The 17,814-nt window shown below is 38.3% G+C and overlaps 2 protein-coding genes across 3 annotated transcripts in view; both read left to right on the top strand.

Moving 5' to 3' along the window:
* LOC146455805 (uncharacterized) overlaps positions 1–5,944 on the top strand; it is a 118,673-nt gene extending 112,729 nt beyond the window's left edge. Inside the window, exon 2 of the mRNA XM_085093796.1 lies at positions 5,906–5,944. The gene's annotated coding sequence lies outside the window, so the exon portion shown is untranslated. The remainder of the gene's footprint in view (positions 1–5,905) is intronic.
* LOC146455804 (uncharacterized) lies at positions 79–13,446 on the top strand. 2 transcript variants are annotated; one of them, XM_085093794.1, is made up of 12 exons: positions 79–134; positions 250–310; positions 2,700–2,816; positions 5,154–5,199; positions 5,345–5,463; positions 5,573–5,627; positions 6,237–6,352; positions 6,920–6,988; positions 7,128–7,203; positions 8,013–8,564; positions 10,390–10,595; positions 12,182–13,446. In XM_085093794.1, the coding sequence occupies exons 1-12, from the start codon at positions 94–96 to the stop codon at positions 12,206–12,208; spliced, it is 1,485 nt and encodes a 494-aa protein (XP_084949920.1). In that variant the 5' UTR covers positions 79–93; the 3' UTR covers positions 12,209–13,446. The 2 variants fall into 2 exon arrangements, with proteins under 2 accessions (XP_084949920.1, XP_084949921.1); XM_085093795.1 differs by lacking the exons at positions 10,390–10,595; positions 12,182–13,446 and adding an exon at positions 9,830–9,924.
* The last annotated feature ends 4,368 nt before the right edge of the window (positions 13,447–17,814 follow it).

Below are 17,814 nucleotides of genomic sequence, written 5' to 3'. Positions count from 1 at the left end.
GCCGTTCAGTATATGGCAGGAGATTCCGCTCGCTCAGGTCTATTTTAAGAGTGTTACATGATGCACGTATTGGAGGCTTGGTAACCACACGTAATGACGTACACCCCAATTTTCATAAACATGGCTGAAGAAAGGTTGGTGGATGATACAATTTGCCGTTAAAAAGTTATTTATTGCACCCGAAGAAGATGACTTTGCTGCTCGCATTATACACCTTTCTTAAATGCTGGATCTTGTTTGTTTTTATAGCGGAGGTGCTGGTTGGTGGGGCGCGTGGGGTGCGGAATTCGTGGCAAATGTTCGTAACAAGGTATGCAGAAAATGATATTTAAGCTTATTATTTCAAAGAAAAAGCACTTTCATTATACATCCTTTTCAGTCCCAAGTTCAAAATAAAGTAGGTAAGTTCCACTCAATAGCTTTCATTTGAATGGTCATATTTTTTTGCTGTATATAAAGCTATACCTGTATAAAACAGCATCCCGGGAAAGTTGATTTTTTTTTATTGTTCATGGCTTTCGTTTGAATGTCCTCACTCTGGTACTTTATCCACAGACTCAAAGGTCCGAGCCATCTTCTATGTCATTAATTACAAACTGTGCAAGAGAATTCAATATCTTTCATTTGGCCATACTTCAGTAAATTTTATGACCCACAGACTTTGAAGTTTCGCAACTGCCTTACATCGTTATAAACAGTGCCACAGGAAAGTACTGCTCAGTAGCTTCCATTTAAATCGTCGCACAGAAGGATTTCACCCATAGTCATGACATGATGCAGCTTATAAAACAGTATCACAGGAATGTACTGTTCAATACGTTCATTAGAACAGTCGCACTTTAAATAAGTTTTCATATGCATACTCATACATGTAAGATAGAAACCACCTTTCACAGTGCATTTAAAACTGCAGCATCATCTGCTCACTGTATATTGGAATAAAGCGCCAAAAGCAGGCCTGTCTGCTGTCAGCTCATCAGTCGACTAATGACTTTATAGATCAATGAGGAAGGTATATGTTCTGGTGGCTTAGTGGACTGTTGGCTCACCAGTGACTGATCCATGACAAGTTACCTGTTACCTTCTTTCATTATTTCTTTCAAAGGGTTAAACTTCTTATTACATAAAGACATATTACATGTAGTTATAGGTAAAGTTTTAAATGGAGCCTCAGAATTCAGTCTGCTTCAAATAGAGTCCTAAAAGCGAAACCCAAATTTATGAAATCAGGAGATTTACTGAGATGTTCTTGTAGAGCATGATGTAAAATGCCTACTTGCCAACAATCAGCATCTTATTGCAATTTGTATTATGTAATCACATGAGGCCAAGTAGAATTAAGGATTAATTTTCACGCATATTTTCAAATTTAGCGAAAACTTTAAAAATACAAGTGAAAATTAATCCTTAATTCTACGAGGACTCATTGGGATTACCTGTTTATAACGTAGAGGGCAACATTTTCTTAAAACTATCGAGGCACTTTCTAAAACAGTCAGCCCCGGCCCAGAGTAAAACATTCACCCATAAGCAAAACAAACAAACAATTCACCTGTGTTTTAGCGTACAAAACAGACAAAATGAGAAAGTTGATTGTTATATTTGTGTAATTAAGAGAAAATACAAGTTTAATTCATGAGCAAACTATTAAACAACAATTAAACCAAATGTCAGACAGCAATAATTTTAATTCACCTGCACTGTGAACCTTTCTACTGCTTGAAAATCACGCGTTACTTGATTAATAAAAATAGCAAACCATGGGTCCAAAGAAGGAACTTGCAGAGTAATTTCTTCCACTGAATTAGACCTTCTCCTTCCTCCCATCAAAAGGGCACTGTTAGTATCATTCGGTTATCATTGGTTGGAAGAAGCCGTAGCGAGGTGAAAGCTCTTGGTCGTGGCCATGAATGATTTCAGCCAAACAAATCTGATCAAGTTTTTAGCTTATGACACAAATAATCTCTTGCTGCTTTCTTGTAAAAAACGAAAGTTCACCTTTAGGGGTTTCCTTTGTAGCTGTAGCACTTGATTTCTAAGTACTTTTGGCACAAACTCCAAACTCCAAAGAAAGAAGTCGTTGTTGTTGCGGGACAAATTGAAGAGACTATTAAACAAAATGTAGAAATGGCATGCTCAGCCAATCAGCAGCAAGTATTTTCACCACTCAACCAATCAGGAGTGAGTAATTTTTCCCTCAGTGAAAGGAAAATTAAGAAAAAAAATGCCCTCTGTTTCGACCAATCAGCATTCAGTAATTTTGCCCTCTATGTTTAAAAGCGGGTGAAATATGAGCTCTGTTGTGCTCCATAGAAATCCTTCTAATTTTGTCTCAGTTCCAAACGTTTCAACAGTATTGCAATTCAACTTGATAATAAGACAATAGAAGAGGATGAGCAAAAGCAACAACAAATACATATAAATTATAATTTGCAGTTTCAGAAAATATCCATACCCCCCACATGGAAGGTTTTTTGTTTTGCATCCCCCCTCCCCCAGGAAATTCCAGTTTAACTTCATACTTTGCTTCTAAAATTTTGGCTTTTAGGACCCCCCTCCCCCTAGGAATTTCCAAAAACCTTCCATGGAGTGGGTATGGACTTTTTTTGTAAGGATACAATACATGATAGATTTAGCATGCTTTCACAATTCATTCAAAATGAGCCTCTCTCAATTATTGCTTTTGTTGTTTTTAACAGTCTTCTGAAGCTATGAACATGGTGAAAAATGACCTGTCTGAATTTGTTTGTACCATCCAACATGATACATCGTCTGTGGTCGCTGATACTGCAACTGCTGTTAAAGAAAGTCTAAAGGTACCTTGGAGTTTTATTCTCATCTAGTTCAGACTTGTGTTATCAAAAGACAGTTTTATTCAACTGATTAAAATTTGAAAGTGATACAGTCATTCATCATTTCATTGATGGCAACCCTGTCTACATAACTAGTGTTTTCAAAATAAGCTGTCGGCCGTCGCATGCGGCGGCAACTTCTCTATTTGCGACGCCTATTTTCACTCTGATAAATTCCCAAAATAAATAAAGCCATTAATAAGTAACTTACTAGTCTACCAATGAGTTAATAAAGTAATAAACAAACAAGCCTGGCTCACATTACGCAGAAACAATCACATAAAACTAGAATGAACGACGATCGAAGCGAACGTCGAGTGAACGTGGAGTAGGCTCAGTTGCTGGGCAGCGGTTTCTTTCAGACAGTACTTCATGCAGTACTCATTATAAGCACATGGCGAACTTCGCGTGAATTGAGTTGCCGTAAAGTTGGCGTGAATTTTGCACGTAAAGTTGTGACGCAGAGTTCGGTCAAAGTTGGTATAGATTGCGTAAAGTTTGAGTACAGTTCGCGTACAGTTGGTGTAGAGTTCGCATACAATTAGCGTAGAGTTTGCGAAAAGTTGGAGTAGAGTTCGTGCAACGTTTGCGTAGATTTTGCGTAAAGTTTGAGCGTAAAGTTGTTGTAAATATACAGGAAATTATTGTTTAGGTTGATAACAACTACGTTAGTCATCGATTTTTATCTTCAGCACTGTTGATGTTTTGTGAGACTGACAAATGTGTATGTAGTCAAAATCTTCTCAAGTGGAGGCAACAGCCACATGAACATTTTGAAGAGTGACGTACTGAGACCCTTTGGTTTTGCTTTCTGTTTAAGCCTGTAATAGCTTTTTTATAACTAATAAAGTGACCATTTGCCATGTTTTCAACAAGACTCGAACTGACCGTTTAGTGCTTCAGAATGCAGGAAAATGCATCTCTGAGAGTATAACACGTCAAAATTTTCTGCAATGACTCTGTGTCTGCAACGTCTACTTTAACAGGTCCAACTTCTACTTGAAAACTTACTGAAAACGCTGATATCTTGTACATACGTGTACAGATGTCCAAAAACAAATTATGTCTTAAAGTTTGCACAGTGCTGCTTGGCAGCCATAGCTGATAGGTTCACCAGCAGGGTCTTTTGAGTGTGTGAATTTGGCACTTGTGGCACTAATGTTTTGATTTTAAAATCTAGAGAGAAAATAAAGTTACTAAATAATAAGTAATAATTAAAATTGAGATTTCTTCTGCCATTTGCAGAATATATGTAAGAGATGCTAGGCAAATGGGATTCATTGTGGTAGAAAAATAGTTGGATGAGCCAGTGTGGTTGTGACAACACACGTTTCATCACATTGTCTCAATAAAATGCTGGGGGGGGGGGGGGTGGGGGTGGGGGGGGTAACCCTGTTGTGGCCTCACAACCAAGAAGAAGTAGTACAGCTTTAATAAAAATAAAATATTCCTAGTAGCTTAATGTTAAGGACAATGCCTACTTTTGTTACTGCGTATACGTTCTGCACATCTCCAGATACTGAGGCCGGTCTCCTATGGGTGGTGCCTACCAATACAGGAATAGTTTTGTGCTGTTTAAAACTAAGCAGAGAAAGCAGAACTTAGCAAGTGCTCTTGCCATCCAAAAAGAAAATTTGGGGTAACCGTGCATTTTTCAGAGATAATAAAGCTTCAAATGCCATACATTGCTTTGTATTAAAATTACTGGTTTTTTGAATTATTGTTGCTTAATTATCTCTGAAAAATGCATGGTTAACCCCAATTTTCTTCTTGGGTTCTAATAGCTCTTGCTAAAATCTGCTTCTCCTGCATAGTCATAAACTGCACCAAAATACTTCTGTATTAGTAGGCACCATCCTTAAACTGGGTTAAGCTATCGACTGGCAGTATGGACCTGGAGAGTGGCTTGACCTACAGTGTACATTTGGTGTGACTAACAGACAGCTAGGAATCTTCTGTAAAGAAGGAGTCTGAATGTACTTTTAAGGAAAGTAGGAACTCCTGTGATAACATTCATCCAATGAGTTACAGGAATCTCTTGCCAACTGTAATACCTGACCAGCAAAAAAAATTAATTATTTTAATATAATTATTGTACCATTCAAGTTACCACTCTGTGATGGCCAAAGAAACAAAATTGTTAGTCACTTAGAGAGCACTTCCCTGGCACATTTGTGGCCTAATATGCCTCACTAAGGGCAATAAGGATGAGAGAGTGAGTTCTTTTCACATAAGGAAATGTTCATGTATATTAAATTATAATAAAGTTATTATGAGTAATAAGTATAAATTATTTTACAGGTGGAGGAGGATGAACCAGAAGGAACGTCAGCTCGTTTTAAACAAGGTCAATATTATTACAACTGTAGGTTACAAATGTAATAATTATGCATGTACGTAGTTCCTAATGTATTGATCATGGTCAATTCCTATTGCCATCATCCCCTTTTCAACATGTGCCTGAAATGTCTTTTCTTCTTTTTCATCTTTAGGTGTATCCAAATTTTTGGGAACCCTGTCCAACAGCTTAAGAGAGAACATCTCTCATGTTGCTACTGCTGCTGCTGCAGTCGCCTCTGATGCCCCTGAGCCAGTCTTTGACAGAATGCAGGTACACTGGTAAAATTTCCAGTTAAATTTTCGTACACTACATGTGAGTTGGAGACTCACATGACTGACTGGCATTTACTGTTACTTGTAATAAATGTTATTTTTTTTAGGCACGACTTCATGAAATTCAAACAGATCCAGCCACATTTTGTTCAGAGCCAGATGGTATGTTACTGATAATTCTTTCTTTTATGAGTCTGATAACTTCTATATAATCTACAGGAGACTCGTGGGAGCTAAGGCCGCTCAGTGGTAGAGCATCCAAACTGGTAATCGGAAGGTCTTGGGTTCAACTCCTGATAGGAGCACTCGGATTTCTTTTTTTCTGAGTATGCCTGTGTCACTTTCTAGAATAATACATCATTTTCATTCATTCACCAGGCTGGAAATATACCATCACATTTATTTCATATACCACATGTTCGACACTCAAATCCTAGCAGTATGCAGGATGTTTGTCCCATGAACCTAGATTAATGGCCTTAGCTCCCACGAGTCTCCCGTAGCTTAGTGGTAGAGCATCCAAACTAGTAATCGGAAGGTCTTACGTTCGACTCCTGATAGGAGCACTCGGATTTCTTTTTTCCGAGTATGCCTGTGTCACTTTCTAGAATAACACATCATTCTTAATCTAAAATACTTTTTTATTGCCGGTATATGACTCTATTGGCTGCACCTCGTTTTTTCAATCCACTTCTTGGTATTTGGAGTTGGGATTAAACTTTAGGCACATAATGTTGTGATCATACTAAATTATTATGTTGTTTATAACAGGCCATCTAGGCATGTATGAAGATTGGTGTAAAACATTTGATGCTGAACAACACAAAGGAGAAATATCAGAGCTGCTAGTTAATGTGTCTGAAATAAGGGCCCTCTATGCCAAGCTGGTAAGTACATGCTGTAAACACGAAAGATAAAATTAAGTAATGTCATACCTGTATGTGTACTGTACTGTACTGTATCAGACAAAGTCTGTGACTGCAGAGAGTGATATTGAAAGTTATCTTTTTTGTCAAAAATCTCATTTCTGTACATGCAAAGGCTGTATTTTATGTGTTGGTTTGATTTCTATTTCTTAAATTTCCCTTTAGTCAGGCAATGTTCAATGCACATAAATCCACGATCATGATAAAACAGCAGATACAGTTACAGGAAGTCTATATCTGCCCAAAAAATATGTACTCCAGTTAACACATTTATCCACTTGATAGTGATTTATCCACTACATATTAAATATTCATCTGCTCTTTGAACAACCAGGATCAGCTAAAGTAATAATGATTGTGTTACGTACACTGTATCCATTCAGTGGTCCAGCTGTGTATAACATAAATAATGTAATTTCACCAAAAATTAACAGTGCTGTTACAACTCCTTTAAATCAGTGATTTGTATTTCCTGTGACCATTAATGTTAAAACTTATGAGTATATTAATTTTATGTTGTGTTGGCAGGTTCCCAGTGCTGTTACCCATGTCCTCTTCTGGCAGAGATATTTTTACAAAGTACATCAACTGGAACAGGTGTGAAGCAAGCTACTTCTTCTTCCTCTTCTTCTTCTTGTTTTTGGTCGTCCTGCACATTTGATGTTTTAATTTTTCTTTCAACAAAAATGCTCCATATATGATATTACGCTGAAATTTTATTTTAATTTTTGGACAGGAGGAAAAGAAAAGGGCCGCCCTCGTTGCCAGGGCAAACCAAGCTCAGGATGAAGAACTTGGATGGGGAGATGATGGTTTGTAAATTACATTGTTCTTGTATCTCTTGACCATAGAATGTTAGGGAAAGCAGCAAAATGTTTTTTTTTTTTGTGGGTTCTGTTACCCCTAATATGCAGGGCTGTCATAAAGCATTGGGAAAGTAACCAGGTACATGGATATATTAGATCTCAAGTTTACTGGTACATGTTATCTTTATGGCCACTTTCAAGAACTGAGTAGCCGTTGTCACTGGCCATAGTTGCCTGCCGGAATCCTTTTTAGACTGGGCTTTTTTTTTTCCTGTGTTCTGGGGTCAGGATAGGGGGGAGGGGAGGGGGAGTGCAAGTGCATTTGTAAAAGCTAGGACAATAGGAATTATGTCGCGATTTTAAAACGATGGCCATCTTGCACCCGCCGTCTTCCCCAAAACCTCAGAAAACCACCAAAATTGACCAGAAAGTAAACAAAATGATTTCTAAAAAACCTGCCTGTCTAAAATTGGTTGCTATGGTAACGTGAACATCAGTAAATCCTGACCTACCAAACCAAGTTGTTTCCAGATAAATTTCTGAAGAAGTCTTGCATCATTTGCACAAATATTAAAAAGATCATAAACATTCAAAGTCGGCATGGGCAGAATTCCCCAACCCGGCCTGGTCTAGATAGGGTTAACAACCAGGTAGGCTGCTAATTAGTATCCTCACCGGTCCTCACCATGAAAACAGAATTCCAAGCTTTATGTGCCTGTCGGTTCTCAAAACAGTGAGGTAGATTACATTTCTGGGCTTTTCACTCACTTAGCTCCAAATTTATTCAGTTTAGTTTGCATACCTCTCCTTGGCAGATTTATGGGATACTGAAGAAGCAGGGATGGACAGTCTTGTAGATAAACGGGCTGGTAATAAAGAAGGCAGCATTCTTGCACCTGATAACCGTAACATGGCAGAAGGTGGAGAGAAAGAAATGGTAAAAGAGGCTTCTGATGATGTGAAGACAGGTCAGGAGGTGGCTAGGCAGCCTGCTGCAGCTTCAGAGGAACAAGAAGAAACTGTTTCCTCAACAGAATCGAACAAAGATCAGGGTGCAAGTAAGAAACCGAGTGAAGATGGCAAGCAGCTAGTTTTGAAAGATTCAGCTGAGTTGGAAGCTCAGAGAACTGAACAGACACCAGAAACTCAACTGGATGATTTAAAAACGTCTAATGTAGAACACCAGGTTGCCTTTCCTCCTGAGACATCAAACGCCATGACAGAAGATAAATCAGATGACATAACATCAATTGGTGAGCTTCAAACAGCGTCGCACAAACGTGCCAACTCTAGTGGCTCTGTTGACAGCTCTTGGTCCAAAGTGAGTGAGGAGGAACTCAAAACGTGTAATAATGGCGAAAAAGAAGGTATGAAGTTTGAAACTGGAAGAGTGCTTACTTTTCTCTTGCTTACGAATTACATCTTTGCACAGAATGCCTTATAATGAGTGCTATCCCTATTTTTGGCCTTGTTACTCTACACCAATAGTTACACTGTATAGTACAATAGTTGAGGAACAGCCAATGAAGAATTAAAAATAAACACGGATAAAATTCCATTTATACAACTGTAGCTACAACATTTAAAAGCCACATAAAAATTGCAAGGAAATCTGTCTCGCCTTTAGGGTTACCCAGGTCAGTAAGCTCCTTATGGTATGTTGCAGTAGCTCTGTCTGTAAACACACGCTTTTAGTTTTTCTGATGCCTTATTCCACGTACTGTGAATTACAATTTAAATCGTTTTCTTGTCTCATACATGTACGTGTGTAGCTGGCTTTGAAGAGGCTTACACTGGTAGCAGTAGGTCTGGTCACAGTTCTTATTTATTCAGACTAAAAATCTTTATACTTCTCTCACAGCTTTTTCCAAAGAGATTTGTGTTTGGGTCCGAACATATTTGAACTTCTCATTTATAGCTTTAGATTGAACGATACAGTGGGGGTGTAAAACTATTGTATTGAAATATTGAACTTTTTGTAAGTGTAACATTTTCTAGTTTGTAGTGAAACAACTGGAGAATGACCATGTTCAAAAAGGCTTTTCAGTTGTTAATTTGAGCGTTTTAGTGATGGGGAGATGGGTTTCCCTGGTGAAATTTGTACACCACTACTTTGCTGGTGCAAATGTTTTGCGTGTATTTACAAATGCGGTAGATCACGTTTAGGACGAACGGCGAACAGAAAAAATGACCACGATCATCCTTCGTTTGTCGCTCACTTTGTCGTAGTTTTGTGCCGAGTTAGTATCAAATAGCCAAGATTATTCTGCCCTATTCTCATCTGGTTACAGATTCGTTTGAGGAAACGTAAACGCGAATCTGGCGTTTGTCGTTGGAAGTACATGCAAATGCGATCCTAAATCTCGCTCTTTATTTACGGTACTTTTGCAATGCTGCAGTTCCAGAATAAACCCTACAGGATCTGGTCCAATCTCATCCCCAGAGCTCGCGAGGGTCACGACTTTAGTTCATTCAGACTTTACCATAGTTGCCTCAAAAAAGATTAGTTCTCTAGTTCATTCAAACTAATGATCGTTTTACTTTTACCATAGCCGTGTCAAAAAAGATTAACGCTGGATCTGGTCACAGCTCTAGTTCATTCACACTAATGATCGTTTTACTGTTACCATAGCTGTGTCAAAAGAGATTCGCGCTGGATCTGGTCACAGCTCTAGTTCATTCACACTAATGATCTTTTCACTTTTACCATAGCTGTGTCAAAAGAGATTAACGCTGGATCTGGTCACAGCTCTAGTTCATTCACACTAATGATCTTTTCACTTTTACCATAGCTGTGTCAAAAGAGATTAACGCTGGATCTGGTCACAGCTCTAGTTCATTCACACTAATGATCTTTTTACTGTTACCATAGCTGTGTCAAAAAAGATTAGTGTTGGATCTGGTCACAGCTCTAGTTCATTCAAACTAATGATCTTTTTACTATTACCATAGCTTTGTCAAAAAAGATTAACGCTGGATCTTGTCACAGCTCTAGTTTATTCAAACTATTGATCTTTTTACTTTTACCATAGCTGTGTCAAAAGAGATTAGTGTTGGATCTGGTCACAGCTCTAGTTCATTCAAACTAATGATCTTTTTACTATTACCATAGCTTTGTCAAAAAAGATTAACGCTGGATCTTGTCACAGCTCTAGTTTATTCAAACTATTGATCTTTTTACTTTTACCATAGCTGTGTCAAAACAAATTAGCGCTGGATCTGGTCACAGCTCTAGTTCATCCAGCGGGGTCCTGGTACCTAGTGTGGACGATAAAGATGTGGACTGGGATGATGACTTGGATTTAAATGATGACGACATGTCTGAGGAGGAAGCCAAAAGAATCATGCAGAGCATAGCAGCCAATAAAGCAGGAGACCGAGACGATGGGGATCTGGATGTGAGTGGTTAAAATCTAACATATAGTAAGGGACCCTGAACACCATCTGAATACTATTAGTTTACTACCGTTCTGCGGGCCCTCCCGTTAGGCACTGAAGCACAACAGGCGCTTTGTTATTCCTACACATAAGACAAACCGTCTTACATTGCAACGAACTCAACCAGGGCCACGCAACATTGATCAGCCAATCACAGGTCACGTTTACAACAAAGGGGAGTAGCTTTGGTAGTTTGTAAACCAATCAAAAACGAGAACATTTCTTGAAATTTCAAAGTGTCGGTTTTATCGGTGGCCCCGGTTAAGTTCGTTGCACTGTAAGAATAGCTTCATTATAAGATCTTGTATCGATAATGCATATTTGTAGATGTTTAGGATTTTCTTTATCATCATAAATTTTCAATTGATTATACTTTTCGATTAATCCTACATTTCCATTAATTGTATATTTCGATCGACTGTACATTTTAATTAATTATATATTTCGTATTTTAGACTCTTATCTATTCTGATACTCGCATATCTAGTTTTGTATATGTAAATACGTAATTCAGCTTTCGGGCTGCCAAGTATTCTCTATCCATAGGATGAAATCTTCAAAGGATCCTAAGGAATTAAGACCGGCATTGTATTAAGGGAACATACAGGAAATCAGTCTTTTTTGCTTCCAAGGGACCCTTTCAGGATCTTATGGGATCTACAAATGTAGAAGATGTTCAAAGCTTCTGTAAAATTATTAAGTATTCAAACTGTAGAGAATGAAGTGTTTAGCAGAGGTTCATCAATATCCAGCAGAATCTTGTATGTCGGGGTTTTGATGTATCTTCTCTGCGGCAGCCTGCCATGATATCTTTACAAATGCTCTAATATCCTATCTTCATGTATACAAGATCTTGTAAGAGCCTTTGGACTCTTTCTTCGACTCTAATTTGTACAATCTGGGTACTCAGTTTTCTAGTTGTAGTGGGCTTAGGTTTTCAAAGGCTGACTACATGCACAATGTACATGCAAGCTTTTCAGGGATAAATGCTTATATGTACTAAATGTTTAAAATCTTTAAGTTGGCAATTATTTTGTCCAACATTTTTTTACCTAGAGTGTGGCTTCAGTGAAATCAATTCAAATTAGCAAAAGACATGACCCATGACAGTAATGCTTGAGAATATAAAATTCTGGATAACTGTTAGTCAAAGATCAGTGCTGATTGGCTTAATGCAACGTGTCAAGAAAGTGTTAATTTTTTCCAGTTAAGGAAGTGATCATAACGATCATTTTAAGTAGTCATCTTTGGGTTAGTGTAAATCCACCCTTCGGAGAAAGATGTCGACTGGTATCTTTGCCCATGACCATCGAAAACCCTAAAAACCACTCATACTAACGTACAGAAAAGCTCTGAAAACTTCAAACCCAGCATACATAAACCTGTTAGTACAGGGACAGGGCGTGCTGGCTGTGTTAGGTCGCGAAGTTTTGTGGTAAAAAGCGAAGTCGCCATCTTCAATTTTCCGCACGCTGCATTGAGCCTTAGGTCGTTAGAAATGTGCAATCTGTAAAACGTCAATCTTATTGTAATGTTTTCTCGACAGGATGATGACTGGGAAAACTGGGATTAGACAAGAAAGAAAACAAGCAAGCTAGTGGAAAGAAGCTGCCTTAAAATGAAAGCTTTACTGTGATTAAGCTCGCAGACTAACAGGGTTTATTCTAGAGTGTGGGATTACAATAAATAAAGATATATTGTGACACAAATTTCACTAAGGAGGACTATAATGCTATTACAAAATAAGAGATTTGACAGTTGAATACCTCTTCTAAACATGGTTATCTCTGAAATCGTTCTGCACTACACACCTGAAACACAACGCTGCAAAATTTAACCTGCTATTAAAGCAACTTTAAAAAGTTCCATATATCAAAGTATTAATTTTAGATAATTAATATATCGTAAGTTTTTATGTTTGAGAAGTTGAAATATCGTGAGACCCTTTTCGTGAGAAAAAAAAAGGCCTTCTAAAATCTCTGAAGCGGGCCTGTTAGGTCCTCAGAGGCAATTTCTAGAATAAACCCTGAACTCTATCACTTTCTTTGAAGTACAGTTATATATGGTAAATGTTTGTGTATTTAAGGTTTAAAGAGGGTACAAACAAGGACATTGAAATCCGGGGATGGTTTGGAGACGTTCGTGAATTCTGCCCTGATTTGTAAAAGAATCATTTCTCACTTCATTTACAAACCTTGGGCTCACCTCAAATTTATATTATTAAAGTTACTAATGAGGGATCGCTTTGTTCACATTAAAAATTATAATTGGCTTGTTTGTTCCATGTGCTCGACATATATAGACTATGTTTTATACTTGGCATTTGTTAGGCTGGTTCCACTCGAGCAAGTTTCCTTGACAATTTTTTTTCTTAGCAACTTGAAGCTTTTGCTTCCATCTCAGAGCTCAGACGTTTCTTCAGGAAATGATGTTAGTCACACGGCTTGTTTGCCACGTTATTTTTGCGGATCATTGAAGATCGTTGGAAGATCGTAGCGTTCGCCCTTGTTCATATCCGTGGTTGACTTTGCTCACGAAGTCAAGTGGTTCCATTGTCGTTGTTGTTTTGTTTTTTGTTTTTTTACAATTTTGACTTGCTTGTGTGTTGAGCGAATTTGTTCAAAAACTGGCTTGTCCGTTTTTGTTTTTAAAGATGACTTCTCAAGGAAAAGAATGGCAAATTTTGTCGAACACGCGAGAACAAAACATGCCAATTGCAGAGCAATCAAGGGGAACTTGTTCGTGTACTGAACCAGCCGTATTAAATTAACCGGGTTTATTGTGTATTAAAAACTAAAATTTAGTTTTGAATCTTTAATGGTGTCACTCTATGTAAATAGTGCGTTCTGTAAGTAAATAAGCCCCCCATCCCCCACGGGGAAACTAAATATCATTTCATTGCATTTTGCCAGAGATTTGGACAACATGCGGTCGCTTGCAAACCATGCATACCGCCTTCGAAATATCGTAAGATTCTACATTTCCGCCGTATTCGTTGAATTCGCCGCTTCGCTGGTACCCTTCTCTTGAGCTCATTCGCACAAATCTCTGCCTTTGGTGAAATGTCGTCAAAGTTGCCATTTTCGCCAAATTACCTTAGTTACGCTTTTTTTTTTTCAAACTGAAGGCGAAATTGCGTCAAATTTGCCATTTTCGTTATTGCGTGCATGTATTTCTGGACATATTTCCCCTTCCAGGCCCCACAAAGGTGTATTTATATTACATTCCTTTTACAGTGCGACTACTATTACCGTGGTCACTTAAAATTGGCCAATCAGATCGCAGTATGATACGAACAGTGAATAATTCCAATATTTGATAAATTCATCGTTCTTTTCCTGCAATCAGATTAGCCAGTTTTGTTTAAGTGACCCCGGTAATAGTAGTCGCACTGTAACAGGCATTGTCGTTTCATGTTATCTTGGCAATGGCTTTGGAGTAGGGACCATTACTGGTGGGTTCCTTGTGGATATCATTGGAGTGTCCCTGACATTCCTTGTCTGCAGGAGTAACTTTCATAATGTTTCTGTTTTCACTTGTAACGCTGGCCATATCAAACATCCTTGAAAACCGAGAAACTATCACGCTAGACGGAGAGATGGATGTCAAACGGAAGCTATATACTCTGATTCCAGTTAGTTTTTTTTTACAGGGGTTAGCAACTAGGACAAATTCTAATGCAAAATCACATAAAAAAGTGGCTACTTTTGGCCAGTAAATTAAATTATTTTCAAATTAATATTACCGTCACGTCTTTCATCCAACACGAGTCCCCTTTATAATAAGGGACCTGTTGCATACAGTTAATTAGCAGACCAAAGACGGTTCAATATTCGAACTGCAATTTCGTTAGCCCTATGAAGGAACAAGTTTGAAGTATTCTTTTTTTAAGGGACAGTGTCACCTATTTGTGATGTTACGTTTATTGGCCAAAAAAGACTTTTGCGTCGACTGAATCGTTAAAATAATGGTTCAATTTTGCTAACAGTAACCCCATGCACAACTACACAAAAACTAGTGTTAGTTATCTGAGGTGGTTCATTTCGTCCAAATTGTGCGCCATTCCACACATCGTTCGCAGATATTGAACCAAGAAGAGTGAATCCTCTCTCCTCCGCAGAGGTTCGATGGGGTGTTATGTATATCCGCTGAACGAAGTGATTGCAGGCGCAAAAGCTGAGGGCTGGCTGAGCGCTCCCGCCGTCGACTTTCACGGAATTTTACGCCTGCACTAACTTGTCTCAGCGGAGCCTCGGCAAATGTACGTATAGCTTAAGACCTATAGCTTAGCGGCTAACAGCAATTTTCAACAGAATATCGTTCACTTGGTGATACAAGCACGAAACCTGGTAGGAATATTCAATTTGGTTAATTTATGTTTACATTCCACTTGATTTGCCACCTGAAATTGCAAAGTGTAATTTTTCAAACAATTTTTTAACTTTAACGTCATATTTTCTAAGATGACCGCCACTGATCTTTAAAACCAAGATTCTTCTCTCTCCCCTCGTATGTGGTGGGTATATAGTACGTCCAAAACAGTTTCCTTTGTAGTTCGCACTATAAGTTGATGACGTGAGTTGACATGGAAATTTCGTCATCAATTTTTAAACGGCCGCCATCTTGGTTTTCTTGTAAAATGTTGCTTCTTCCTCTTACTTTGTAAAGTAGTTATTAGGGAAAAATGTGGTTTAATCAGTGGCGGTCATCTTGGAAAAATGACAGCTAAACGACGTTATGACATCATAAGTTTCGTATTTTTATTCAATTTCTGCTGCACCATTGTTATTCTTTGCGGTGTAAAAGGTACTTACTCTCGTCAGATTGACCTCCGATTCACGAAAAAATCCTATCCTTTCCTTCGAGTTTTAGTAATTTTTCTTTCAAATCAGCGGTATGTTTATACGAGATAATTATAGCCAACCAACTCGGCACGCTATCTGCCATCTTGAATGCCTTGAAAAAAAAAAAAAACAAAAAAAAACAGAAAATAAAAGATAACCTTGATATGTCGTTGGTGGCACAGTCACCAGGTAATCAGAGCGTGCGCAACTTCCAAATAAAGAGAGAATCAAAGGAGATTGCATCGCAATGATTTCAAAGTGCTTATTTTATTGTAGCAAAATACCTGAAGTGGATCACTTCTTATAAATACATAATGCACATCACACACCCCGCAACAACCATATTGCCACAAATTCCCTAGTCCACGAGCAGTCCCCATACAAAATCGAGTGTCAAGTCTCTAGAGAAAACTCGCGAGTTTTGAACTTTTGATTTTATTCTATTGTTCTTTCCTTCAATAAATAACCGACTAAGTCACAAAAATTTTTGTCTTTTGGTTCAAATGGTGAAAGAACAGAGGTAAATATATCCCCATGTCGCGAAAATCTCTGCAAAACGGTTACAGCTGTACGAATGACGGAATTAATTAGAAACCGGAAACCAGGCTTTCCTAATGTACAACAACTGATAATACAAGGACGGTCTTACGACTGGAATGATTCCCTTGCAAAAATTTACGGCTCCTGGCCAATACAAAAAATTAACAGTCACCTTTACTTGGCTTTCACAACATGCATGGATATTTCTTGGACAAGATCTGTTCCGAGAAGCGAAGTGTTTCCCATGAACAAACCTCAAGGAAAAAAGTTACGTCCAACAGATGTCCGAAGAAAGGTATCCATGGACATTTTAAAAGGTAAACAAAGGTTCTTGTATGCGTTTAATATCCTTCAAATGTTTTCGCTTTAAAGCCGCAAGCGTAGGATACTGACTGTTTAGAAGGTCGGCACACACACACGTACAAATCCCCAGGACTTGTCCTAGCAACAAGTCCCGGTGATTTGTCCCATCGTCCAGTCATAGGGTATTTTTTTGGTTAATGGCAAAATAAACGAATTGAATTGAATTGAAATTTTGGTACCTTCGACTCTCAAATTCAAACTGCTTTCAATTGAAAGAACAAGCGAACGAGATTGGTTTCCTCCAACTTATGCTTGCCCCTTCGTGTGAAACGTTCGTACGACCAGTTTCTACGCGGAATTATCACTGTACTATCGTGTATGCAGACCTTTATCGACAACTACGTCGATTTTCTCGTCTGTTACAAAGAAAATTGCTCTACACTGAAAAAACTAAAACTTTGAAAACTGGGGAGCACAAGTACACTTGGGAAGATTTTGACCAATCGTAGGACAGCGCAAATATTTGAAGGATTTTAAAATTTAACAGATGCTATCAATACCGCTATCGCTGGAACAATTTTTCTATACAAATTTTTTTCTAGAAACAACTTCTTATAGTATATAAAGTCAAAACTACTCAATACTATTGTTCGTTTTGTTTCAAAGTGCCGAATTTATATTTGTGAATATTTGCTTGTGTATATAAATACTACTTAAGGACCCGCCTCAATCACTCGCTAGCTTGCTCATTCATTTGCCGCTTCCGCTCTAGTTTAAACGATCAAGGCTAGGAAAAATATCTCTTATACTAAAAACATGCAATTAGTTGTTCAAGCGTCGCCTAGACTGCGAACCGTTTTCGCCGTTCTCTTGTCACCTTGCACGGCGCGAATCAATGTTGGATTATGAAATGTCGTTATCAAGATACAATGTGACCTTTCAAATAAGCTACTGATGAACAGTTTATATTTCCAGTTCCCAGTAGTTGTGCGGCGTCAGATTATGTTGTAAAAAGAAGTCATTATTCATGCATGAGACTGTTGCAAAAATTCTCATGTGCAACCAGTCAACTGAAAGTATGGTGCAGTTTGCTATGGTGTATAAGGTGGTCCTAACCTTGCGTATGTGCATGAAACCCATAACTTTCACAAATGAACGTTTTTTAGCAGTCTTTCCCTGTGGTGTTGTATCGTATGCCTTACAATGTGGTTCTAACTGTTGGGTCTATGGATGATGACATCGTTAAGTGTGGCCATTCAAATGAAAGCAGTACAGCAGTATTCAAATGAGAGCATTACTTTCTTGTGGAGCTGTTCATTATGCTGACTATCGTGGTTCTACCTTTAAAGTCTGTGGATGGCATCGTTTAAGCTACTGAGCAGTACTATCTTGTGGTGCTGTTCATTATGCTGACCAAAGTGGTTCTACCTTTTGAGTCTGTGAATAGGAGCTGAACCCCTTAAGTTTGACAATTCAAGTGGAAGCGACTCTC

Source organism: Pavona decussata, unplaced genomic scaffold, assembly GCF_977016875.1.
Source record: "Pavona decussata unplaced genomic scaffold, jaPavDecu1.1 SCAFFOLD_269, whole genome shotgun sequence".
In the NCBI taxonomy this organism is placed as follows: Eukaryota; Metazoa; Cnidaria; class Anthozoa; order Scleractinia; family Agariciidae; genus Pavona; species Pavona decussata.
Note: the sequence above shows the minus strand (reverse complement) of the source record. Positions and strands in the feature narration are given on the sequence as shown.